Genomic DNA, 24,014 nt, shown 5'->3' on the forward strand with positions numbered 1-24,014 from the left:
TAAGACGGTATATGGGGTATTTTTGCAAGGCGTGTTGGCGTCGTTTTAACATGTAATCAGAATGGGACAACCTCTGCTAGAGTTGTCAAAGGGATAAATAGGCGTTGCAATGGAGTGTATTCGTCATTCAAAGACGAAGAAGTCCTTCGAGCATTTTGATGTCAGGGCGATCAGATGAGATTCAGATACAATAAGATCTATTCTACGGTAAATAACATGACCATTGACTCTCGTTCCCTCCAATCTAAACGTGACAAAACCCCACAACATACAATTGAGTACAAGTAGAAATAATGAGATAAAAAGACAAATCCAGCCCAAAGATAATACCCAAACTCATACATATTCTATCGAATGAACTCAAGATCAATCATCTCCAGCATTGGAAGGAGGCCGGGTGGAAGGCCCGGATGGGGTTTGCGACGGAGTAGTTTTTGTACTCGACACCTTTGACGACGCCTTTGATGTTGCCTTCGATGCTACTTTTGACGGTGTCTTAGACGACGCCTTCGATGCTACCTTTGACGGTGTCTTAGACGACGCCTTCGATGCTACCTTTGACGGTGTCTTAGACGGCGCCTTAGATGTTGCTTTCGAAGGTGTCACTGAAGCCCCTGCGGCTTTCTTACCGCCGCGGGGCTTCTTAGTCCCCTTTGCTTTCGGCGTCTTAGTTGCTGCTGTACACTTCAGTCAGTCATCTCTTCTATTCACCAGAGTGACGTACGAGACTTACCAGTCTTACTGCTCTTGGCTTTCTTCGGAGCCGGCTCATCAGGTGGCTCATCCCCATCGTCAGCAGACCTCTTCAAGGGGTTCATCTCATTCTGGAACTCTGGAATGTCATTGACATCCGGCTTCAGATCATCATCAGAGTCGGTTTCGCTCTGGTACTGATATGTTTGATCGACGGTTCGGTTGCCGATGTACATGGCTCTTCGTTGGCGACCTTCCGGGGTGTCATCCCAAGGGAGACCAGGCGCTGTCCATTCGCCTGGGAAAGGTGGCAGGCCCTCGTACGGAGGCCAGGGGACGTCATACCATGCATCATTTTCTGGGTTGTTGGGGTCAGAGCGCCAGACAGAAGCATGGTGGTCCCTGGATTGTGTGGGATACATGGTGCGCATGTAGGATGGGTAGCGGTTAAGGAATGTCTCCTTGATGGAACTAAGTGTTCCAGGAAGTTTGGAAACATGAATCCAACCGCTGCGATTCGGGAGATGCTCTGGTGAGCCCACGCCGTTACGAATGCGGCAGCATCTGGTTTTATCTGTGTGAGCCTGCAAGATGTTAGTCAGAGTTTGTGGTATGGAACTGCAAGATACTGACCTGGAGCTCACCCGTGCGACCGATAGGCGACCGATTTGGACTCTTTGGCCGCCTCAGAGGCGCCTTTCGGAGACACTTTGAACAGTACATCTTATCGTCGGGATCAAAGTTGGGGTCCTCAGGGCCAAGCACCTTCACCCAGTCAGGGGACTCCGCTCGACGACGGAAGCGTCGCCCGCGTTTTCCCTTCTTCTCTTCATAATCATCGTCCTCGTCGCCTTCGTCCTCATAATCCCCATCGTTGTCCCCTCTAGGTCCACGTCGAGCCTTTTTAGTAGATCGGCCTCGGCCTACGGTGTTGGAGCTCTTAGACCCACTACCACCGGCTTCGCCATCCTCATCAGCATACTCGTCGTCGCCATCGTCCCCGCCCTCGCTCTTGTCATCGTCCTTGCCGTCGTCATCATCGGGGTCAGCAGTCTTAGCCGCTGCTTTAACCTTTGACTTTTTAGGCGTTTTCTCGGATCGTCTGCCACGAGAGACGCTAGAACCACTTAGCTCTTCGGTGCCTGAATCATCATCCGGCGGTGGAGTGTGGGGAGCCCCCTTCGTGTTCTCCCGAGGCTTCTTAGATACCACCACTGCAGCCTCCTTAGGTCCACTAGACTCAGCATCGGTGTCATCGGTATCAGCCGAGGTATCAGCCGAGGTATCCATCTCCTCTGAGTCCACAGCTGGAGACTTTTTGGGAGTTGTCTTCCGCTTAGGCTTAGAAGAAGCAGGCTCTAGAGTGGGCTTGGGGGTAGGCTTCAGACGACGAAGCTTGATAGGGGCTGTCTTAACACCACCATCTTCACCATCATCGTCTCGCTTGTCGTCGCCATCATCCCCCGATTCATCGTCATCGTCATTGCCATTGCTCGCTTCATCTTCCTTGTCAGTCTCTTCTTCTGAAGAAGAGAATTGAGAAACCTCCTTAGGATGAGTGACGCGGAAGTGATGGCGATACTGCTTGTCAGTCATGGACCCGACGTAGGCACCACACGTTTCAAAATAGGCGCACTTCTTGAGAATTTGTGAGGTATCAGCTGGTTGTTCCTGATTGACCTGAGGAGGTGTGGATTGATCAGCGACGCTCTTGGTAGCACCAGGTGGATGAGCAACAACATGCTGTTCTGGCATAGGCTCCAGGATATCCCAGAGCTGGTAGACATGGCAGTCCATGTGCTTGATACAATCACCAACAGGGTGTGGAATGAGGGCCCGGACACCATCCTTGTCCTTCTCGCCGTACTCATAGAAGCTCAGCTTGCAGAACGGACACGCATCCATTTTGAAGTCAGGGTGGTAGTTCTTGAAGTGCGTCCATACGCCATGGGAGCTGAGATGTCCAAGATGAGGAATAAGGCAGCCCGGGATTGGACAATTGTCGGGAGGATCTTGAACAGCAGTGGTCCCAGGGTTGTCAAACCAGTCAAGGAGAGGGTATGTAAGAAGGCGCGGGGGCTTCATGAGCTTGTACTGTGGTCCCCATGATCTGATCTCTTCCGCGAACGCCTCTTTGATTAGATTGGCGGGAGCTGTTTTGGACACATGGTCTGTAGCAACCGGCTTTTTGGCCGAGGCTGCATTCGCTCTCAGTGGCACCGATATGTTGTTGCCTTTATGGTTGCAATAACCATTCATCTTACTCACTTCATCTGGGTGTTTTTCTCCCAGGTGCTTGATCTGCTGATCCTTGTTCCACCAGCCAAATAGAGCGTTATCGCAGAAAAGACACTTGCGCTTTGCATGGGCAGTCAGAAAATGTATGGTCAGTTCTTCATCCTCATCGAGTCGCCAAGTGAAACTGCAACCCTTGTAGGGACACATGGTTGTGCGCTTCAAAAGCATGTTGCGCAAATCCCAAAAGCCACGCTGTAGTTCGGCTTGCTCCGTGGGTGTCAGGACAGCCTTTGAAAACATGGGGACGTTTCCAGAGAGGCGATGGATCTTCTCAGCTGGGGCTGCGGTGAGAGGAAACCCGATTTCAATATCTGCTGGCCAGGCTCGTTGATCTTCAGTGGTGAAGATGCTGGGCTGCGTGGACCACGTGTGCGCTCGATCATCAGGTACAGCAATGTTGCCGGTCTGTAAGGGTGGTTTGGAAGTAGGAACAGATGGTGGGGGAACGGCCTGTTTAGACTTGTTCTCAGGCTCGTTCTCAGGCATGTCCTGAGCCATGTCGTCGAAAAAGGTCGTCTCAGGGAGTCTTGAATATTGCTCATCCTCGTCCTTATCTTCATCACCGCCACTGACGCTCTCTTGACGAGGACTTGGGAGTCCGAACTCTTCCATTTTTTCATCCCCATCATCGTCCTTGTTTCCGTCACCGCCGCCTTCTTCTTCATTGGCTTGTTCATCGTCGGTTGAGTCGCCAAACAAGCTCCCATACATAGAATCGCGCCGACGTGTATTTTCCTCAACCGGATCACGCACAAAGTCCTCGCGGTCCTTAGGTTCGGTGTGACGAACTGCGAATCCTTTAAATTGAGGCCGGCTAGTTGCCAAGATACCGATGTCGTACACCGGGTCACCGTCAGGAGTAGTCGCACCTTCCATGACAAGGGTGGAAGGCAAACGAAGACTGTCTGGACCGCCAACCGACTTGTTCCTGACCTTGAGTAGTCGAGGTGCTTTGAAGGCTTCTGCCCGGTGTCTGGACATGGGAGACCGGATTTTGCCGCGCACAGAGCCAGAAAGGTCGTCTTTCGGGTCGATCGACTTTAGTGGCATTGGATCTTCAGGGTATCCAGAAAGCGTGTCGATGGAATGGCCGTCCAGATCATGTAAATGGAGAGCGTCTCGCCTAAAACCACCTCCTGTCATCTCATCTTGCCTTAGGGCTTCATGGTCGAGTCTCAAACCCCAAAGGTTGCGCTTGTCTATCGAGGTAGACCAGTTCGTATACTTTGGTTTCTTCACAATGGAGACCGTTATGATAGGAGATGTGATTGACTTTCTGACGTCGTGCCAATCGTCATCTGTCGCATCAGCTCCAATGAAATAAGATGGCGAGTCCATGTCTTGGACCTGAATACTCTCAAACGAAGGTGACTCCGTTAGCAAGAAGCAGCTGTCTTTGGGATCTTCGTCTTTGAAGTCCGGAGGTGTCACCAACAGGTACAGTTTCCTGATGGCGTCAAGAAACTGATCCATTGTCGATGTCAACCGAGGCATCTCAACAGAGAAATCCCCCCCGCTATACCAACCTGGGAAAAGACGACAGTGTCCGGGACGCCAGTTCACATGGACAGTTCTGTAGAAGTTTGGAGATTGTTCCAGTTTGCTGCCAAGGCTCTTTGGGACATCTTGATGAGGGATCCCTGGGATACTCATCTTCCACGATCTCAAATCGCGTCGAGGCTTCAGCTGAAGGCCTTCAATGCGAAGCTCGTCAGTCGCTTTTCCCTTGTGGCCTTCAATCAAGAATACCGAGTCGATCTTTCGAGAGACAGATGCATCAAAGGCCTCAGCGGTCATCTCACAAATTTGTCGGTATGCCTGGTCAAATGGCGCCGCATAAACATGTGATTGCCGCGAGATAAGGTACGGGTTGGGATCCGGGTAGTAGTTGGGCATGAGGATAGCTTCCAAACCAGCACTAAGCCAACAACATTGAACCATCCAGCTGGCGCCAGGACTGTTCCGTGGGTGTAGCAATTCCCACACCCATTGGGGAAGGCCCATGGAACCGTAGACAATAGGGATAGACCAACCAGTTTCGGGCTTGTTCTTGTCAAAAAGTCGAAACAAGGCATGGTGATACGCCGAGGTCTCAGGCGCTCCGAAAAGAACGTTCAAGGTTTTGGTGAAGTGAGCATTGTACTGATTAGACCCATATTTACCAATCTTAAAGGATTGTGTCTTGGTTTTGGGGAAGGCCATGTAGGCATAGCTAACCACTTCTTCCTCAGGGCCATTCGGAGCAAGACCAAGAGAGCGTCCAATTCTGATTGTGTCTACTTCAAGATTGCCATCGATAGGCTCCCAATGCTGCGGGCCTTTGTTGATTTCGGTATGTATGTCATCGGCAAAAAGAGCGCAGCAATCGTTGTGAGACATGGTGCTGTCGGCGAAGTGCTGTTGAAGAAAGGCTACAACAGGGCTGTCCTTCTTCAGAGGTAGTTGATCATGAATCACTTGTGGCTTGTATGCTTTCAGACTGTACCACAGCAGAGAAAAATCTTTCTCCTCGTGATCCTCAGCTTGCAGTAGCTGGCGTAAAACTTTCGAGAACGACCGCCACTTTTGGGGAACAAAAGGCAAGCGACCGTAGAGGCCATGTAAGTATGTCCATCGGTCGGAGAATAGCGCAGGTGTCTCGTCTTCTGGGATGTAATCATCGCTCCAGGTCATGGGATCATCGTCGTCTCCTCCTCCGCGAAGACCCAATGTTGGTTCCATAGCCCTCGGGAGTGGCAAAGGGTAGTTGATGGCTTCGTTGGCTCCATATTGTCAGTTATGAACATAAGTGTATCGGCAAGTCAACTTACATTTCAGGAAATCCTTTCCCCAGTTGCGACGTTCATGTGCCGTAAGGAAATGCAATGGCGGCCTGACATTATATCTGGGAACCTCCTTTTCATCGATCGCCATCATCTTGGCAATTTCTTCGAGAGGATTATCGACAGGGGCTGCAGGTAGGCCAAAGTACATGATGGTGAGCCTTGTCGCCAGCGAGTCTTCGATGCCCTTGAAGCGACCAGCAAGTAATGCGTTGTATCTCTTCGTATTGTCGACTTGTATCTCCTTAACGTCGACACGTTCAGCGGGCGCCAACATGCGATACTGGTGATGAGTGAAGGATTTCCTTATAATATCCTCGATGGAGGTTTCTGTCATCAAGGCCTTGGTAAAATAACTGTGTACCTTTGCCCATCGCTTGCTTTTCGGATCGATCATGAGGTCGATACGCTCTATAGGCGGATCGGGTTGCTGTAGCCAGCTGTCCGATACCTTTGCCGCCAAGGACTTTGAGACATCAGTGAGCTTCTCCATCGGGTGGACTGATCAGGTAATGGTTGACAAAAGAAATCACTGGCCGAAAGGAAAGCTCGGCAGAAAGTCGCGTGTCTTTGGGTATAACAAAAGATGAAAGAGCAGACACAAGGGAACAAAACTTAAGGAAGAGGGTGTACGAATGCGCTGAGATCAATTAAGTAAGGAAAGAAAAGAGTGAGGAAGGATAAAAATAACGAGAATATAAACGGAAGCGAGGAAAAATGAATGACGGGATGTGCGGTATGTTAAGTCCCACGCCATGAATGTGTGTCTTTGACCGCACAGGCCCGAGTGAAATGCCATTGTTCTCGAAGCTGGTATCTGACGCATACCGAATGTGGTTTCTGGTGGTGTCGAGGACAAAGAGAAGTACTTGGCTCTTTGACAAGTTGTTGAAGTGGTCTGTGTATCTGTCGCCCTTGGCCGGCATCACCGTTGGTTCTGGTTAATTGCCTTCAAAGTCCATACATCTAACAACTGAATGCTGTAGGGTCGCACATTAACGCAAGCATGGCAAGTAACAGAAACTCATTTGGTAGTGTCGATAATGCAATGAGCCATCACGATCTGTAGAAGTGCAATCGAATTACAGCGACGAGTGTTATGGTATGTGAGTATCGTTGAGATTGGTCCTGGCTCAACCCGAAACGGGTTCACAATAGCGTCTGTGGACACAAATTTAGCAACAAGCAAGGCCAAAGCTTCCAGTGTCTTTTGGTCAAGCCACAATCCAACCTCTCGTGCCTCGTTCTGATTGAGGGTGGGTATGTTTCTTTGTTTCCTTTCCAGGCGTGGTGACCGGAAAGGAGGGGAAGCTGAGCCAATGTGAACAAAGAAATCAACCCTCAATGAAGCATCAATAACGCGAAGCAATCTGGCGACTCGCCGCCTTTGTTGGGAAAAGTCCCAGAGAATTTCGACATCACGAGAAGGCAACGATCGAGGTCGTGAATGAAGTCGTTCATTATGGTATTGTACGTTCCTTTGTTTCGCACTTGACATCGGGTACTTGCCATGCCAAATTGCTTGACTAATGCGCCCGACTCATTTCATATGCTGTCGCACCAGATCTTCCAGTTTCTCCTGGCAATCGGAAAAATAATTGATAGCCTGGATGATCTTACCTTCACTTGTGCCAAACCCGCTTCTGGTGAAAGCCATTCTCCATTTGCTTTCGTTTTTAGCCAGTGCATTGTAGTCTTTTGTCTCCCAGCTCTTATTGTCGGGACCTTGCGCAAAGTAGTCTCCAAGCTTTCCGTCCCATCCAGACATGCTGGAAGAAGCAAGTCCGTTAAGCAGATTTGGGGAGATTGTAATGTGTTGGATACCTGCAAGCTGCATAACTTCATCGACTGACGTGAGCGACGCAGCTAGAACTTGCGTACGGAACGAGTGTTTGACGTAGTAGGCCTGCGCTTCACGACAAAAGTCAAAGGCTTTGTGTTTGTCAACGTATCTGGGATTGTTAGGCCAGTGACAGCAACGTGACAAACAGCAACTCACCCTGCTTCGAAATGAACCTTGAGCTCATTGACGTAGGGCGCAATATAGGTGCACTGTGCATCAGCAGCCAAAGTCGCTTGTTCCATGCAAAACATTGTGGTTGCAAGTGTAGCAATGCCTTTCTTTTCCAGCACACGACAAGCTTGAAGGCCTTCCCAAGTGGCAGGGATCTTGATGCACACCCTCTTCGTATCAAACTCGGGTGCCAGCACCTTGAAGATGTCGACGATTCCTGAACAATCGTAAGTATGTACCATAGTAAAGGACGGAACACAGCTTACTGTGAGCATCACTTATTGTACCCTCAATCGAATAAGACAGCTTTGGGTTGGTTTGAATGTGCACGTAGCCCGTCACGTTTGGGACAATTAGCAGTTGCAATTTGGCCATCTTCCCTAGTCAGCAGTGTACCTGTTTCGAGTATTTGGTGCCGTACCAAGATCTGAACAACGAACTCCTCAGAGGTAGCGGATCCTTGAAAATCTTTCAAAGACCCTCGGGCCTTCTCGATGGCGTCTTTGACTAAACCGTCGTGATGCAAAAGAGGCTCCCCTGCAAGCGGCCTGGAGATCTCGGAGAACGCAATTGCCTAAAGAAATGTTAAAATTGTATTGAAGAAGCAGATTGAGAACCTACTTGATTGGAAGTACAATCCACGAAAGGGCCCAATTGATGAGCGACTGCCTCCAGGTCAGCCAGTCAGTGTATAGGAGATGAGCGCTTGGGTCAGTACCATTAGCATCAAGGGTATCGCAATCGACCTGAGCGGTCTGTCGAAGGGCGTCCAACAGTGTCGTCATTTTGTAGGGTTGAGAGATTAATCAATAATAGTAAAGATTCTGAAAATATAGAATAATGTATTTTGCTATAAATGCGATCCAAGCCGGCAGTCGAGGTATTTGACTGTATCGCGAGCTTGCTGATGGAGTCGTCTCACTCAAGTAGACAACGGGCTGAACTAACCCCCACTCAAGACGCCAGCATCTTTGGGAGCTTTAGCAGTCATTCGCTCGGCTTGACTTCCCAAACGACCATCAGCTTAGGTGGTCTTTCGCCTCCATTTCCACTATTGCTGGGTCGCTGTCGCAACAAACATCGCATTAGGAAGGGCTTCTTTTCCCTCAGCTAGTGGGTAGCAGAAAAGTAGCAACTTCCTGGGCCAATCTCGAGATAACGATGTGGTCATGCGGGGAATTGGTGGGTCAAGATAGACTCCATCGCTGTACTGTCCGACTGTAACTTTCTTTTCGTGGAAAGATAGACCTTGGAGTCGAATCGGCAATTGCCAGTTTCTGCAGCTATCACTGACAAGAAGGGTCTCTTGTGCTTGAAAATGACTGAAGACATCGGGTTTAGCGGCGATCAATGAGAATCCATGGATTAGGAAGGTGCAGAAGTTGGGGGGGCATCTCCAATTGATTGAACACGTGACAAATCACGTTTCCCTTCCCCAGGAATTTCCCGATTGGGTCCATCCAAGAAATCTGCCATCCATAGCAAAGCGAAGTCGAACCACTCCGTCATTAAGCTCAAGCTCAGCTCACGCCCATTCTCTACTCGGCGTGTCGCTCATGGACTGAGTCCCAGTCTCCTCCCAGCTCAGGACGACCATGAACCCATCCGCCAGGCCATAATGCGACCACCAAGATGCCTCTTCCCCGCCGCGGAGATCCTCCTCAAGGCTCCCCCAAGTAGACGGTGCATGTCCTCTGCCGCAGCCTTCCAACCGCCCAGAATAGTCGCTGCCATACCATGGAAGGGCTCTTCGTTTTTTCTATCGAATAGACTGTTTGATCGATCAACATGCCTCGATTCCGTCGTACTGCGCCGCGCCAATGGCATTCGCTCGACGTCTGCTTCCGCTTCCACCACATCTGACTCGACATTATCTTCCTCCTCCATAGCGAATCATCCTACCTCTACGCATACAGAACATAAAGTCGCTCCTCATCGTAAACGACAGGCTCAACGTCGCGAAAAAGTAGCTGCCGAAGCCGCAGCTGCCGCAGCTCAGGGCGAAAAGCCGCTTCCTCCCGATGCATCCTCTCTACTTGCAGCACATGCTGCTTCGCAAACCAGTCCTTTACGCCGCCACCTCTCCGCATGCCTCTCGCTCTCCAAACCTCGATTGACGATGCTTGTTGTTCTTACCGCCATGGCGACATACGCTTTATACCCAGTACCTGAAATGCTCGCGCCGAGCACTACCGAGACGCCGAGTTTGAGTCCTTTAACATTGTTATTCCTCACGATTGGTACCACGTTATGCTCAGCTAGCGCCAATGCCCTGAACATGCTTTACGAACCCTCAACAGACGCCAAAATGACTCGAACTCGAAACCGACCTCTGGTGCGAAATCTCATCTCCAAGCGAAGCGCAGTTTTGTTCGCCATTCTATCCGGATTTGTTGGAACAGGCGCTTTATACTTTGGCGTGAATCCCACCGTTTCCGGATTAGGTTTTGCCAATATTGCAATTTACGCCGGGATGTATACACCTCTCAAGGCTGTCACAGCTTTCAATACCTGGATTGGCGCTGTGGTTGGTGGTATTCCTCCTCTAATGGGTTGGGCTGCGGCTGCTGGTGAAACAGCAACCAAAGACGGCTCATGGCGTGAGTTGCTATTTGCTAGCGACGGATCCTCTATTGGCGGTTGGGTAATGGCTGGCCTCCTATTCGCATGGCAGTTCCCCCACTTCATGGCTCTCAGCTGGCCAATCCGTGAGGAATACAAGAAAGCCGGTCTTCGCATGCTAGCATGGACAAATCCCGCCCGCAACGGTCGTGTTGCTCTACGTTACAGCCTCGTTTTCATCCCACTTTGTCTGTCTCTTTGCGCTGCAGGAGTAACGGAGTGGTCATTTGCCGTAACTAGCTTCCCAATCAACGCCTGGCTCATTCGAGAGTCCGTGCGCTTTTGGCGGTACGAGGGCAACAAAGGAAGCGCAAGAGGTCTTTTCTGGGCCTCTGTTTGGCATCTTCCCGGTGTCATGATCCTTGCTCTGTTACACAAGAAGGGAATGTGGAGCAGGGTCTGGAGGAGTGTGTTTGGTGAGGAAGAAGGAGAGTGGGAAGAGGAAGAGCTTGATGAGATGGTGAGCATGGCCGTGGCAAACACGAATAGCCATATGCAGAACCAGAAACCTGTACGATGATGTGTAGGATAAATGAACGAATACTGTAACAACAATTGTATGTATGTGTTTGGAGGCAAATCTTCGTAGCATTTTGGCTGTTGCATTGCTATTTCCACAGCTCAATATATCAGCAACGTATTATCTCAAGACCAAATTTTCAAGTTGTTTGGATAATATTGCTTGACAATCAAGCGAGTCAACTGATTGCAAAAAAAAGATGCGCTACTAAATCCACATGCATCCTCATGTCGTGGTATCTATATCTCTAGTATACAAAGGAGATGTACGTTGACTATTTCTCGCCGCCACCATTTTAAAACAAAAAAAGACAAAAAAGATAGTAAAGACATTACATGCCCAAAACACATTAACCATGCGTTATTGTCGTTATAATCGCCCAGAGCGCCATAAACACCAGTGTGACCCATGCTGCTCGCCATGCAGTAGAGAGAGTTTTGTTCTGAATTATAAGGACTGACGGAAGGAAAGGACGGCGAGAAGGGGTGAAGGAAGCCTTGATGAGGCTGGAATTGTAGAAAGATTCGCCAAGTAGTAAAGTCGGAAAACAAAGGGGGGAGATGTAGTGAGCGTCAGGTGTTAGATACCTCGTCCTGGCCTGTTGATAAGATTGCCAATGCCCATATCCGAACTTTGAGGTCGCTGCGTCATGTATTGAGGGCTGTTCCCCTGGCTGTGACCACCATGATGATGCCCATAAGCGTGTCCCACGCTGGCGTTTGAGCTCACGCTCGACGAGTATCCGTGACCGCCATAGCCGGGAGCATAGGTAGGGGCGAGGTTGTATTGAACAGCGTTTGGCATGTGTTGAGGCGGCATTTGCTGGAACGAGTTGTTGGCCGGGGCCACGAGGGAGGAAACACTCGTCTCGGGGCTGCTATTGCTATACGATGCGTCTAGTTCGTCAACCGGTGTCAGGCCCATTGAGACGCCGCTGTCGTCGTCATACCCTGAGAAAACGCCGGACTCAAGTCGGTCACGACGGGCTGCGGCACGGGCGGCGCTTTGCAGATTCTTGAGACCATTCGACATGCACTAGAATACACATTAGCAATCACTCGTGTAGGACCAGAAAGTCATAATTACCTTGGCTTCGACGACGTTCCACTTCTCGCCTGTGCGAGCTGCGAGACCGCTCCAAATCTCTTTCCTCATGGCCATGTACTCCTTGGCCAAGCGTTGAAGCTTGAGGCTGTCCCAGTCATCGGCACCCTTACGCTCCAGTAATCGCTCATGACGCTTACGGCAGGCATTGGGTGTCTTGGAAGGGAAATAGTTGGCTTGGATCTGTCCCCAGTTGAGGCCTTGCATACGTGCGGTGAGCAACTGCTGGTCGTCTTGGGGTGTCCACGCTCCTGAGCTGGCTCGATGCTGGACAGGCTCCTGAACGGGCTCAGGAATAGAGACAGGAGGGGCCGAAGATGTGGGGTAAGGCTCGTATGTAGGTTGTTGTGTTTGTGCTTGGAGAGCGAGTGAAGAGCCAGCTGTGGTACCCATCCCGTAGTAGTTAGGCACAGTCATACGCTGCTGATTGTACATGGGAGAAGGTGCCAGAGACACTGGGATCGCATTATAGCGATTCTGAGAGGAACTAGGAGCTCGAGTATGTTTCGGCATCATGGAGACGGTGGTGTAGTAACGAGTAGTGAAGGGATTCAGAGTGAATCCTTGTAACGAGATTACGGATTAAGCGTAAAATAGGGCGAGGCCAAATCGTCCGGGTCAACCGGTCTGGTCTGGTCTGGTTCGGTCTTGAAGAGGCGGCCCAAAAAGAAATGGAGACTCGACCAAGCGAGAAGTCCTTTTTTTAGTCGTGTAAGTGGTAGCGAATGGATTTCTAAGATGAGATCGGGTCAAGGAAACAAGCCCAATAGGTCAATAAAGCGACAGATGGAAAAGCGCCAAGTGAAAGTCCACAAAGTGACAGGAGTAGGAAAAAGGAAAATAAAGAAAAAACAATGGATATTGCCTGAGCGAAGGAAGAGTTGTTGTTGTGATGAGAATGGAGAAGGAAAGACGAGGCCAAGTGAAGGCCGGATATGAAGCAGCTTTAATGTCCCAAGACGAGGGTCACGACATGGCAGGAAAGGACAAAGACCAATCTTGACGTGGGCGGCTCTGGCACTGAAACTAGAAGAGGAGCTGAAAGAGGCAATGAAACAACACACTCGTGTCTGAAAGAAGTGGTTTTCCTCAAACGGGTTGAGGATATTGGTCTGAAAGGCGTTTATTTGAACAGTGGGCGGTTAAAGGGAAGACAATGGGCGGTTACGAAAAAAGAATTATGGATAGTGTCTCCACGGTTGAACACAAGAAGAGATGATGTTCATCCGGTACTACGAGGTTTGAGCAAGCGCCAGCAGTCAAGGTTATGGTTATGGACTGTCTTGGTTAAAGTGTATAGGTCAAAAAGCTGGATAACAAAAACAAAGCTAAGAGCAAAAAAGCCAGGATCTCGACAGCCAGCCGATCTGCATATGTCCGTCAGGCCCATGACAGTTTGAGCGCCTGGGGAAATTGAAGAGGGTCGCTGCATTGCATGTGGTGTGAAGACAAGACAAGAAGAAGCGCGAGAGTGACAGGGAAGCAAGAGCGGGAAGACTAAGACAAGGTGGGAAGAACAAGGATGCGAATCATAGTTGCACCGGCAGATGAAACAAGGAAAGATGTCTTGATGACCTCGAATGTCATTCACTAAGAGAGAGGTCTATCAAAGAAAGGGTTCTTGGTGTTTAGATGAAGAGTGTGGATCTCTGCGACCACTAATTGGACCGTTAGTTCTGGAGGCGCGCGTCTAAGTCAAATTAGGCGACTCCCGAAATAGTTAGCTCGTCTATTTTGAGATATTTGGCGGGTCTTTAATTGGGCAAGTACCGTCCCTTGTATAATTGGTGAACAAGGTACAGAGTAGGCTACTTCTCATGACGAGCGCTTCCATGCGATGGGTCTTAGGAACAGGTCAGGTCACAAGGCGTATAACAAAGCAGAGAATGGCATGTTTTAATTACAATGACACATGATGACTTTTTCCCCAAAAATGATTAATCTTTGTCAATAAGTTTAAATAAAAGATGTGATCATGTCCATTGGACTTGCTGTCTGTAGACCTGACCGTATGAATGTTTTGGGGTAGGTGCCTTAGTAGGCCCCGGGGTAGGTAGCTCTTAGCGTCCGTCAGGTCAACTGTGGCTCCTACTGTGGCTACAATTCAGGGGATCAAGTCAGGGCAGGTTCAATCACATCGTTAATGACCGTTTCAATTATCGGACGAGAAACAAGACAATTAAGCTTCAATTTTGATCTCATTCTCCATTACCAATCCTTCAATACTCTAAGCAATGAAATATTGTTCACTGGAGAGGCTACCATTATAGCTTGCTTCCCGTGCGTCAAAGCTGGCAGTGTTCATTAACGCGTCCTCACAACGCGATGTCCCCTCCAATACAGCCCTCTCCACGTCTGCAAACAACCCGTCACAACAATATAGAGAACCCCAAAACTAAAATCCCACCAACCATCAACGCCATAAATCATGGTCAAGAAAGGACACCAAAGTCCGAGTCCTTGGAGGCCCCTGTCAGAGTACCAAACTCCATCTGCAGCCGCTTCAGCTGCCTTCGCGGTCTCGAAAGTCATGACCTTTCCGACATGCAGATTGCAAACAGGCTAGACTGGCGTATGCGTGGATCTACAGTGGACAAACGCCCAGGCGATGTGTCTCGAACTGTTCTGCAACTTACGGGCATGTGGCCATGGGAGTTTGCCGCCGGTTTCTTACCCAAAAAATGGGATATGAGCATGTTGGAGGATATCAGACGGCTGTTGAGAAGCGTCTGTAAAAGTGCCAGAATTAACGGTCCGGGACCTCATACCAAGATTGTTCAAAACTTTCTCCTAGGGTGCGCAAAGAAGCGCGATGCACAATGCCTACATCTCCAACATGGCGACGTGCTAAACGCTATCAACCACTTCAGCTCAGACTTTTATACGAAAAGGGGAGCAACAACACCCATCCATACTCCGCCTGTCCAGCGACAGGCCGAGCAAATAACAGTGCGGGGGTCTGATGAGGAAAGCGAAAGTGATGAGAGCGATGATGATCAAGACGAAGCTATTGAAATACCCGATTCACAAAATGAATCGGAAGATTGGACCGGCCAACACGTTGATGATGTTATTGGACCAACAGATCAAAACGGAACGGCCACTGTGACTGTGAAACGCTCCAGATCACCCTCATTGACTACTTTGCTTGAGAAGCGTCCACGGACAACGGGTCCAGACAATCCACACCATGGCACCGAAACTGCAATACTTCAAGACCCAGCACCACCGAGCAATGCATATGATAACAGGAATGTCACGGCGGTCCGAAATACAGCTGTAAGTGAGCTTCTTTCACCTCTGCGACCGCTCTGCTTACCTTTAACAGTTACAGACTAGCACAATACCAGCACGACGTTCAAAGACTATTGTGAATCTTGTTGATGAGTTTGAGGTGATCGAGGCGGAAAAGCGGAAAGAGCTCGATGTCGTCACTTATTCACTTCACGAAGTCAGGACCTCGATCGAAGATAGCGAGGCCAATGAAGCAAAATTAGGCAGCGAGAAAGTTCAAAAGATATGCACAGACGTCAAAGCATACGAAATAGAAAGGGAGAAGATAATAAAAGGCATGCGCTTCGTCGAGGAGCACCACGAGGATATGGCCATGAGTGCCAATGACCTCGAAAAAGCATCGCACAAGTACAAAACAAGACTTGAAGAGTGCGACCGCTTGATCGCCCAAGCTGACTCGGACGTGCTGGAGGAGCTAGAAGTTATTGCGCAAAACGACTTTAACCGACGGGCTGAAGAGCAGCGGCTGAAGTCTCGCGGGCGAGAGCTCCTTCAGGAAGTGCAGTACTCCGCCGCTGTGAAAACGTTGATGAAGCTGGGACCGTCGGGAATGGCAACTTTGCTGGCTAGACTAGAGACAAAGAATGTGTCTCTAGTTGCTATGGCTGAGGAAGTCATGATAGAGCGTGCTGTTTCGTCACTGGATAGTGTCTTTAAGAATAATGGAACGCGACAGCAAAAACAGGCAGCGGAATAATATATCGACCAAACAACCTGCATCCTCACAAAGACTCACGATGACATGAAAGGGACTATTATACTAAGAGCAATTGGCGACGGGACGTGGACAGTCAGTCATACCAACTTGCTGTTATTCATGGGCGACTCTTCTACACTATCAAGCATGCCCAATGATATCAGAGCATTTGCATGCATAAGTTATTGAATAGAGATACCCTGCACTGCTCGGCATGCGCGACGACCTACTCGCAGTAGTTCTTCACTTATTTCTGACTATCCTCCCTGTCCCAGTGAGTCGTAGTTAGATGACCACGCCTGTACCGTATATGACTGAGCTCACTGAAGCCCCAAGTTCCTTGCATCTGTCTTACCGGTTTACACACCATTCGCAATATCAGTAACCACTCCGTTAGGCTTGCCTCCGTTTACCTTGACTTTTGCTTCTGACTTTTCCTTATAGTGTGCCTTCTCGTTGGCGGCTATCTCGGGCTCATCCTTGTCCTCTGTCTTCTCAGACTCCTCGGCCCTTTCCTTGAGACGCTTCTGCTCTTCAACCCACGCCCCAGCATCAGCTAAAGCTTTAATAGGGTCATCCTGGTGTATGAGAAGATAGCCTTGAAGTGCCGCGGGAGTAAATGTGTGCTCTGGGATAAGCTGAGCAAACTCAATAGAAAGGGCATCAATCTTCTCGGAGTCGAGTTCCACGCCAGTTTCGGCGTATGGTGTCCCGTACATCAATTGGAATATCTGCTTAATGGTCTCGAAGGATGCGAGTCCAAACTCGATGGTATAGTCGACTCGTCCGGGTCGTAGAAGAGCAGGGTCGATGTTATCGGTGTGGTTGGATGTCATGACTAGCACGCGACCCTCCTGCGCGGCCACGCCATCGAGAACATTTAGCAAGCTTGATAGCGTGATTGGTTCTCTCGAAGTTGAAAGGTAGCCAAGCCTTAGTTTTCCAGTGGACTCAGCCTTGGGCTTCTCCTCTTTTACTCTCTTGGCTACAACACCTGCTGCATCGATATCCTCAAGGAGGACAAGGCAGGTCCGGGGCAGAGCCTGGAACAAGCTTACAAGAGTGTCCTCTGATAGATTGGGAGACGATAGACTGATCATGTAGATGTTGAGACCCATTAGTCCAGCAGCTGCGAGCGCCAAGCTCGTCTTACCAGTACCGGGCGGGCCAGAAAAGAGATAGCCACGTCGATAAGGAATGCCTCGCGTAGCATACCACTTCTTGGTGCGCGGGTTCAAATAGCGAGTGAGATCCTTAACAAGACCCTGTTTGATGTGCTCCTCAAGGGCGATGGTCGACATAGGACGGGTGGGCTTGGACATAGATTTAGCCCAGCAGTGCTGTCCATGAGACTGTACAGAACGGAAGATGCTTGTACGGCCACGTTGTTTCTCCAGGTACTCGATGCGGGCGTTGTAGACGATGCGCTTGAGTATGTCGGGGTTTCTACCTAGGCAAGAGAGAATGATGGTCCCAGAACTTATACCAAAAGGCATCGGTGAATCGGCTTTAGAAGTTCTCATGAATGAAATGGGACGGTTCTCGTACCAGAACCAGTGTGTCCCGACAGCCGGGGTCCAGTGCAGAGGTCGCGCATTGTACAGTGAGATCTTGGAACGGAGAACATCCAGACTGGCCGAAGCGTCGATATCATCATCTGAATCTTCTTCTTCGTTATTTTCGTTGCTTCTGGGAAGACCGCGCATGGTGCGAGAGAGTTCGTCACTGGTGCCGCTAGATGCAAGAAGGTGATGATTATGGCGCGATAGCCTGTTGTTCCGAGCAACCCAGCTCATAACATAGGTAAAGATCTCGTCATGTCCTCGAATTTCGATAGTCGATACACACTGCTTGCACAAGGTATCTCTAGCCATCCGAATGAGGTAGGGTGCAATGTAGGCAAAGAATTCGATGGAAGATATGCCGCCGCCGCCGGGCAAGAGGGCCACTAAGAGGGGACTTATAGCTCCTCCTGCGAGTCGCTGCGGCTGTCCAGCTAAGGGCATCATCTTGGCCAAGTCTTGTAGCATGGGTATTAGTACGAAATGAAGGAGAGTAGAAAAGAACAGCCTCAGGGTAGAGAGGTAGACTGACCAGGATGTTGTCTTCTTGAAGGACTAATGGGATAGAAATGTTGCTGAGAAGGTGGTGATTAGGGTAATAAAAGTTTAACTATAAGATTAAAGACGAAAAGAAGATGAGGCCTCTTTGTAGATGTTCAAGGTTGCAAGTTGATGCCGTGACAACCGTTGGCAGTGCCAGTTCTTTGGCACTGCAGGTGAATTGTGGGATGAACACAAAAGAGTAACTAAAAGCTACTTTATAGTGCAGGCAAACTCTGCTACCAACAAACAAAGAATTACCTTTGGCTGCCTGCTGCCAAGCAAGTCTCTCCCTGCATATTCCACTGCACACCAATAACGGCACCAGGTTCGCAGTTGCAAGGCGACCCAAAAAGGCAGCCATTCGAGATGGATATGGACCAATTGTAAGTACTACGTAGTATATCTGTCACTCAAGCTGTCAGAAATGTTAGCCTCTGAGCTTTGGGCTACAATAATAAACAGGCTAAGCGTACCCTGATGCCTGCCTATATGCGCCTCAGGGTATCAGAAAAATTGACCGCTGGAAGCATAAGAGACGAAATTAGTACATAGGTCACTGTATGCTTAGGTTGTAGTTCTTAGACTACTTATTTTTATACCCTAAGACTTAGGAGGCCATTTTTTCTGCTACCCAGTAGATGTAATCCTTGCTCTGCATCCACAAGGCAATGTTCCTATGTGAGACTTTATAGCCTATTGGGATAGTTTGGAATACAACTGTGAGGACATTAGGTTGGAGCTTCAGCCCGTATCCACAGCGTCGTCTTATTGAGAACCTCAACTTAATATATTTTAACATATCTAGATCCTTCAATTTAAAATTTAGAGAGTACCTTACAACTATGTTTAATGTTGAACAAAGACTAGACAGGGTTACATCACCAAAAGAAAGACACTATATACCAGTCAACCACTTTGCGAGAGGACATTGGGATGGAATTCCATAGATTCCTATATGCTACAATTTAAAAGATTAGAGACAAGCTGAGATACTTGGAATCCTTAGATGTACGTTGACTTCCTATGGGAAATTATATCCTCAATGCATTGAACACGTTGTTACGCGTCCAAAAACAGAACCAATCGATCCCCTGAACTAGTCATGATGTTCAAGCTCTTGCTTGTGCTCTACCTTCTCAACGCGACGCTCAAGATCCTGGCCAGCAGCGAATTTAGCCGTGTCCATAAGAGGAACGAACAAGGGCGCTTCGGTAAAGAGATATCGCATTTCCTCAAGAGGGCGGTTGGCGGTCTCGGGGAGGATGGCCCAGAAGTAAACAGCGTTGGTAAAGTTGCAGACCTGAGACTTGTTAGTTGGGACTCCGGGTTCGGTAGGTATAATAGGGATCTTACAATAAAGACGATATACCATTTCCAGCCAATACCAGTCTTATCGTCAAGAGCAACAGATGTGGTTTGGCCAATCATGGTGTTGAAAGCAAAGGACATCATAGTAGCCAGCGACACTCCCTTGGCACGAGTCTTCATATCAAAGATCTCAGCAGGGATGATCCAAGACAAGGGTCCACAAGTAGCGCTGAAAGAGAAATTGTAGATCCATGTGACAACGATGAATCCCCATCCAGCAGCACCACCTCCATTGTTGGACCCAGGAGGGAAACTGGCGAGAAGAATAGTTGCAATAATGAAGGTGATGCAGTTGAGAATGTTGCCGCTAATAAGAGGCCAGCGTCGTCCTGTGCGGTCGATGAAGAGCATACACAGGAATTGAGCCACGAGAGCGATAACGGAGGAAATCATCTGGTATCGAAGGGTCTCGTCACCTTGAATGCCGATCTTGGCGTAGATGGCAACCGAGTAGTACTGGATGGCGCTGACACCAGTCATTTGCGCAGCGACCTGGACAGAGATGGCAAGCCAAAGTCGTCGAAAGCACGACTTGTCAGTGAAAAGCTCACTGTAGCTCTTTGCAGAAGCTTCATGCTCAAGAGCAAGACGCTCCTGGATCTGGTCGAACTCGGCTCTCACCCATGTATCGTTCACATCACCGTTGGCGTGAAGTTTCGCAAGAGTCTTGAGACCTTCCTCTTCACGGCCGTGATCGATCAGCCAACGGGGCGATTCGGGGAAGAAGAGAATAAGAGCAGCCAAGATAACGGCAGGAAGGTTCTGAATGCCGAGGGGAATGCGCCATTGGCCTGAGTTCTCGTCGCCGATACTTGTGTATGTTCCGTAGCCGATTGCTGTAGCGATAAGTGCGCCTACACCGAGCATGAATTGCTGAAGTGCTGTTACACGACCTCGGATATCGGGATGGCAAAGCTCGCCTTGATAGACTGGGACGATCATGACGAGGAAACCGACACTGAGGATGTTAGCTTTGGTTAGAAGAGACTAAGCAAGACACGTACCCAAGACCAGCGAGACAACGACCGGCGTAGAGATAGTTGATGTGATCAGCGGCAGTCTGCAGACTTCCTCCGAGGATGAAAATGAGGGCACCGATCATTATGGTCCATTTTCTTCCCAAACGATCTCCAGCATAGCCAGCAAACATGGCACCAAAAAATGCACCGCCAGTAAATACCGAAACTACAGCGCCGCTACAGCCTGTTAGATGAGCATTTGTGGATGAGAGGGTAGACATACGTCGCATTGGGATCATCGCCGAATTTGCTCTTAAAGTTACCAGATGCAATAACTTCGGCAATGACACCAAGATCATAACCGTATAGCAAAGAACCTAGCGATGCAAAGACGGAGACAAGGAACTGGTACCACTTTGGTGGAAGAGCCATGATGAATATGGTGCTGCTTTGTTGAAGCAGGTGATGAAGAGCTAGAAACGTAGGGTGATGGATGCTTCTTATATATAGTGCTCCTAGACATGCTCCATAGACAATGAGATACAGTCATGACTAGACAGGGGCATGATCCGAGTACCCGACTTTCCGCGGTCATGATACAAGGCATCAGCAGTAAATGGAACTAAGGCAGGGAACTTTTCAGCAAAGACCATGAAAGAATCCCAAGCGGAGAAAGGGAATAACAAGATTGACGCAAACATCGTATGTCCCTGCCCATGGGGAGAAGATAAATTGGAGTTCGCCTAACGACTTCCCCACGGAGGTGGAGATTGATAACAGTAGCCATGATGGGGAAGGATCTTTTGCCCGTGGGGATGGATATCTGGTGATAGGTCTAAATGGCGGAGTGTCCTGTAGTTGAGTTCCTGTCACTCGGAAATTAAAGCGATTCCAGTGCCGTATATTCCGATTGGGGCGCACAATTGCGGCTCTTCTGTTCAAGACTAGGACATGATCTCGTTGCAGGCAAGTTTGGTTGGTGCGCGAAGGATAGTGAGAGCGGAATCGAAGAGAGCTTGTTGACTGACTTACATGGTTCATCTTAGTTAGTGGAGAGGCCGTTGAATGGGATCCCTGTAGTCTCCATTATTAGCGTATTTATCTTGCACGTGTCAAAGACAAGCAGTCTAGCTTCTACAATCAATGCAATGGAACTATAAAATATGCATAACCATAACAGCCATCGTCTTTCATGTACAGACTATGTAATAGATGGATACAGCCGGACCCTTCTCCGAACTGTATATCATATCACTGAACCACAACTACAGAATACAAGGATCTGAATAGCCTCGGAATTGAGTTCCTTAGTCTCGTGTTGTGGGAGAAATCAAGCGCACCAATCAACATGTCAACCCACACCAAAGAAGCGCGCGAACCAGGGTCCTTTAAGCAGGGATCGAGGCTTGATACAGTAAACGGTACACCTGACGACTGACAGGTTTTAGTGGCATCTTTAAAGGTGAGGGGAAGTTGTAAGTCGACTGACTGACTGATAGCTAGCCAAGTAGACACGCATGCCAGATAATTAATACTGGAGATGAGGGGCTAAGAGTAGACATAAATTGTCCTCCTTGTATCAGGACTTTTCTTTTCTTTTTTCTCTATAACATTCACTCTTGTAATTGTTGTCATTGCAAGTATATAGATCAATATGGCTACATTTACTCGAATTGCCGACGATGAGCGTCCCAGCATCTCGGTTGACCCCAGTGCTGTCATCTCCACCATTGACGATAACATCTATGGTGGTTTCACAGAGTATGTCTCGCATTTTTCACTCTTGTCTCACTCATACTGACATGAATCCCTCAGGCACATGGGTCGCTGCATCTACGGCGGTATCTACGACCCAGGCAACCCCCTCTCTGATGAGAACGGCTTCCGAAAGGATGTCATCGAGGCCATGAAGGAGCTCAACTGCCCTGTTGTTCGATACCCAGGTGGCAACTTTGTTGCTACATACCATTGGCAAGATGGTGTTGGTCCTCGCGAAAAGAGACCTGCCAGGTGAGTTTTCCTCCGTATGAAGTTGAACAGAACGAGGACTGACGTTTGGGAAGACCCGAGCTTGCTTGGATCGGTACTGAGAGCAACGAGTTTGGTACAGATGAGTTTATGAAGTGGTGTGAGGTTGTCGGCACCGAGCCTTATCTATGCCTCAACTTTGGAACTGGTGAGTTTCCCATCTTTCGAATCGCTATTGTATATATGCTAATTACTGCCCAGGCACTCTCGATGAAGGTTTGTCTCATTTTGGACTGGATCCTTAAGCACAAATACTAACTTCTATAGCCCTCGCGTGGGTTGAGTACTGCAACTCTGACCGGCCAAGCTACTACGCCAACCTCCGTCGTCAGAACGGACGTGAGAAGCCTTACAACGTACTTCCATCCAGTCATTTTCTCCAAACCTCTCACTGACACATCTTTACAGGTCAAGTACTGGGCTCTCGGAAACGAGATGTGGGGAGCATGGCAAGTTGGCCAGATGACAAAGGAAGACTACGCAAAGAAGGCCTACCAATGGGCCAAGGCCATCAAGCTTCTAGACCCCAGCGTCACCCTCATTCTGTGCGGCGAGACAGGACACAGCACCTGGGACTCATACGTTATCAAGGAGTGCATCAAGTTTGATATACACGGCTTGGGCGGCAGCACCACTGCTAGTCTGATTGATCAGCACAGTATTCATATCTACACCGCCAGCTCAGATCATTACAAGAACGCCACAGGTGAGTCTGGCTTAAGACAATACACTCGATCACAGTATACTAACGAGCACAGCCCCTCGTTCTGCTGAGCGTGCCATCGAAATCACATCCAGCCTCATCGATCTTGCCCGCATCGAGAACGGTGTCCCTCCCACCGTCCCTCGTCAAAAGATCTGCTTCGACGAGTGGAACGTGTGGGATCCTGAGCGCGCCCCCGGTGAGGAAGGCGCCGAAGAAAAGTACAACCTCTCCGACGCCCTTGCCGTTGCCATTTGGCTCAACGTCTTTATTCGTCAGAGCAAGCACGTCGGCATGGCCAACATTGCTCAGAGCGTAAATGTCATTTCGCCTCTCATGACCACCAAGGACGGTCTTCTTAAGCAGCCTACCTGGTGGCCTCTCCTTCTGTACAGCAAGTACATGCGCGGTTCAACTATCGCTGTCAACCTTCGTGGAGGAGAGTATCTTGGTGAGACGCATCCCCAGTGGATTCGCGGTACTATCGAGACGCCTTGGTTGGATGTTAGTGCGGCGCTGGATAAGGATGGCACCGTCAACCTTGCTGTGGTTAACATCCACAAGGAGAAGGATTTCGAGACTGAGCTCAAGGGCTTGAGCGGAAAGGACGTCGAGGTTCACAGTGTTAGTGGAACAGATGTCAAGGTTGTCAACACAGCGGAGAAAGAAGAGGTTGGTATTAAGGAGTCTAAGTGGAATGGTGAGGGCTTGTTCAAGTTCCCCAAGCACTCTTTCACTCTGCTACGGTGGAAGCAGTAGACAGTCTTTAATCAATTAGAAAGGAACA

At 49.2% G+C, this 24,014-nt stretch overlaps 8 protein-coding genes across 8 annotated transcripts; 3 read left to right on the forward strand and 5 right to left on the reverse strand.

Annotated features, from left to right (window-relative positions):
- Nucleotides 1-366: 366 nt before the first annotated feature.
- On the reverse strand, nucleotides 367-6,306 carry FSST1_001508 (uncharacterized protein; the record flags this gene model as incomplete). The annotated part of the gene is made up of 4 exons (XM_083223838.1): nucleotides 367-677; nucleotides 734-1,277; nucleotides 1,327-5,753; nucleotides 5,802-6,306. The coding sequence occupies 4 exons, from the start codon at nucleotides 6,304-6,306 to the stop codon at nucleotides 367-369; spliced, it is 5,787 nt and encodes a 1,928-aa protein (XP_083091690.1).
- A 1,047-nt stretch (nucleotides 6,307-7,353) lies between these two features.
- On the reverse strand, nucleotides 7,354-8,612 carry FSST1_001509 (transaldolase family protein; the record flags this gene model as incomplete). The annotated part of the gene is made up of 6 exons (XM_083227411.1): nucleotides 7,354-7,765; nucleotides 7,813-8,044; nucleotides 8,094-8,202; nucleotides 8,249-8,401; nucleotides 8,449-8,492; nucleotides 8,546-8,612. The coding sequence occupies 6 exons, from the start codon at nucleotides 8,610-8,612 to the stop codon at nucleotides 7,354-7,356; spliced, it is 1,017 nt and encodes a 338-aa protein (XP_083091691.1).
- An 833-nt stretch (nucleotides 8,613-9,445) lies between these two features.
- Nucleotides 9,446-10,969, forward strand: FSST1_001510 (protoheme IX farnesyltransferase; the record flags this gene model as incomplete). Its single annotated transcript, XM_083227412.1, has 1 exon — nucleotides 9,446-10,969. The coding sequence occupies one exon, from the start codon at nucleotides 9,446-9,448 to the stop codon at nucleotides 10,967-10,969; it is 1,524 nt and encodes a 507-aa protein (XP_083091692.1).
- A 579-nt stretch (nucleotides 10,970-11,548) lies between these two features.
- On the reverse strand, nucleotides 11,549-12,589 carry FSST1_001511 (uncharacterized protein; the record flags this gene model as incomplete). Its single annotated transcript, XM_083227413.1, has 2 exons — nucleotides 11,549-12,004; nucleotides 12,056-12,589. The coding sequence occupies 2 exons, from the start codon at nucleotides 12,587-12,589 to the stop codon at nucleotides 11,549-11,551; spliced, it is 990 nt and encodes a 329-aa protein (XP_083091693.1).
- A 1,809-nt stretch (nucleotides 12,590-14,398) lies between these two features.
- On the forward strand, nucleotides 14,399-16,064 carry FSST1_001512 (uncharacterized protein; the record flags this gene model as incomplete). Its single annotated transcript, XM_083227414.1, has 2 exons — nucleotides 14,399-15,352; nucleotides 15,402-16,064. The coding sequence occupies 2 exons, from the start codon at nucleotides 14,399-14,401 to the stop codon at nucleotides 16,062-16,064; spliced, it is 1,617 nt and encodes a 538-aa protein (XP_083091694.1).
- A 359-nt stretch (nucleotides 16,065-16,423) lies between these two features.
- FSST1_001513 (BCS1 N terminal-domain-containing protein) lies at nucleotides 16,424-18,073 on the reverse strand (the record flags this gene model as incomplete). Its single annotated transcript, XM_083227415.1, has 1 exon — nucleotides 16,424-18,073. The coding sequence occupies one exon, from the start codon at nucleotides 18,071-18,073 to the stop codon at nucleotides 16,424-16,426; it is 1,650 nt and encodes a 549-aa protein (XP_083091695.1).
- Nucleotides 18,074-19,265: 1,192 nt separating this feature from the next.
- On the reverse strand, nucleotides 19,266-20,928 carry FSST1_001514 (general substrate transporter; the record flags this gene model as incomplete). The annotated part of the gene is made up of 4 exons (XM_083227417.1): nucleotides 19,266-19,469; nucleotides 19,523-20,495; nucleotides 20,542-20,733; nucleotides 20,780-20,928. The coding sequence occupies 4 exons, from the start codon at nucleotides 20,926-20,928 to the stop codon at nucleotides 19,266-19,268; spliced, it is 1,518 nt and encodes a 505-aa protein (XP_083091696.1).
- A 1,222-nt stretch (nucleotides 20,929-22,150) lies between these two features.
- FSST1_001515 (glycoside hydrolase superfamily) lies at nucleotides 22,151-23,986 on the forward strand (the record flags this gene model as incomplete). The annotated part of the gene is made up of 7 exons (XM_083227418.1): nucleotides 22,151-22,257; nucleotides 22,312-22,506; nucleotides 22,560-22,672; nucleotides 22,726-22,740; nucleotides 22,792-22,880; nucleotides 22,933-23,230; nucleotides 23,283-23,986. 7 exons carry the CDS (start codon nucleotides 22,151-22,153, stop codon nucleotides 23,984-23,986), a joined length of 1,521 nt encoding a protein of 506 aa, XP_083091697.1.
- Nucleotides 23,987-24,014: the final 28 nt, after the last annotated feature.

Source organism: Fusarium sambucinum, chromosome IV (genome assembly GCF_050947815.1).
Source record: "Fusarium sambucinum isolate potato_lamoka chromosome IV, whole genome shotgun sequence".
NCBI lineage: Eukaryota > Fungi > Ascomycota > Sordariomycetes > Hypocreales > Nectriaceae > Fusarium > Fusarium sambucinum.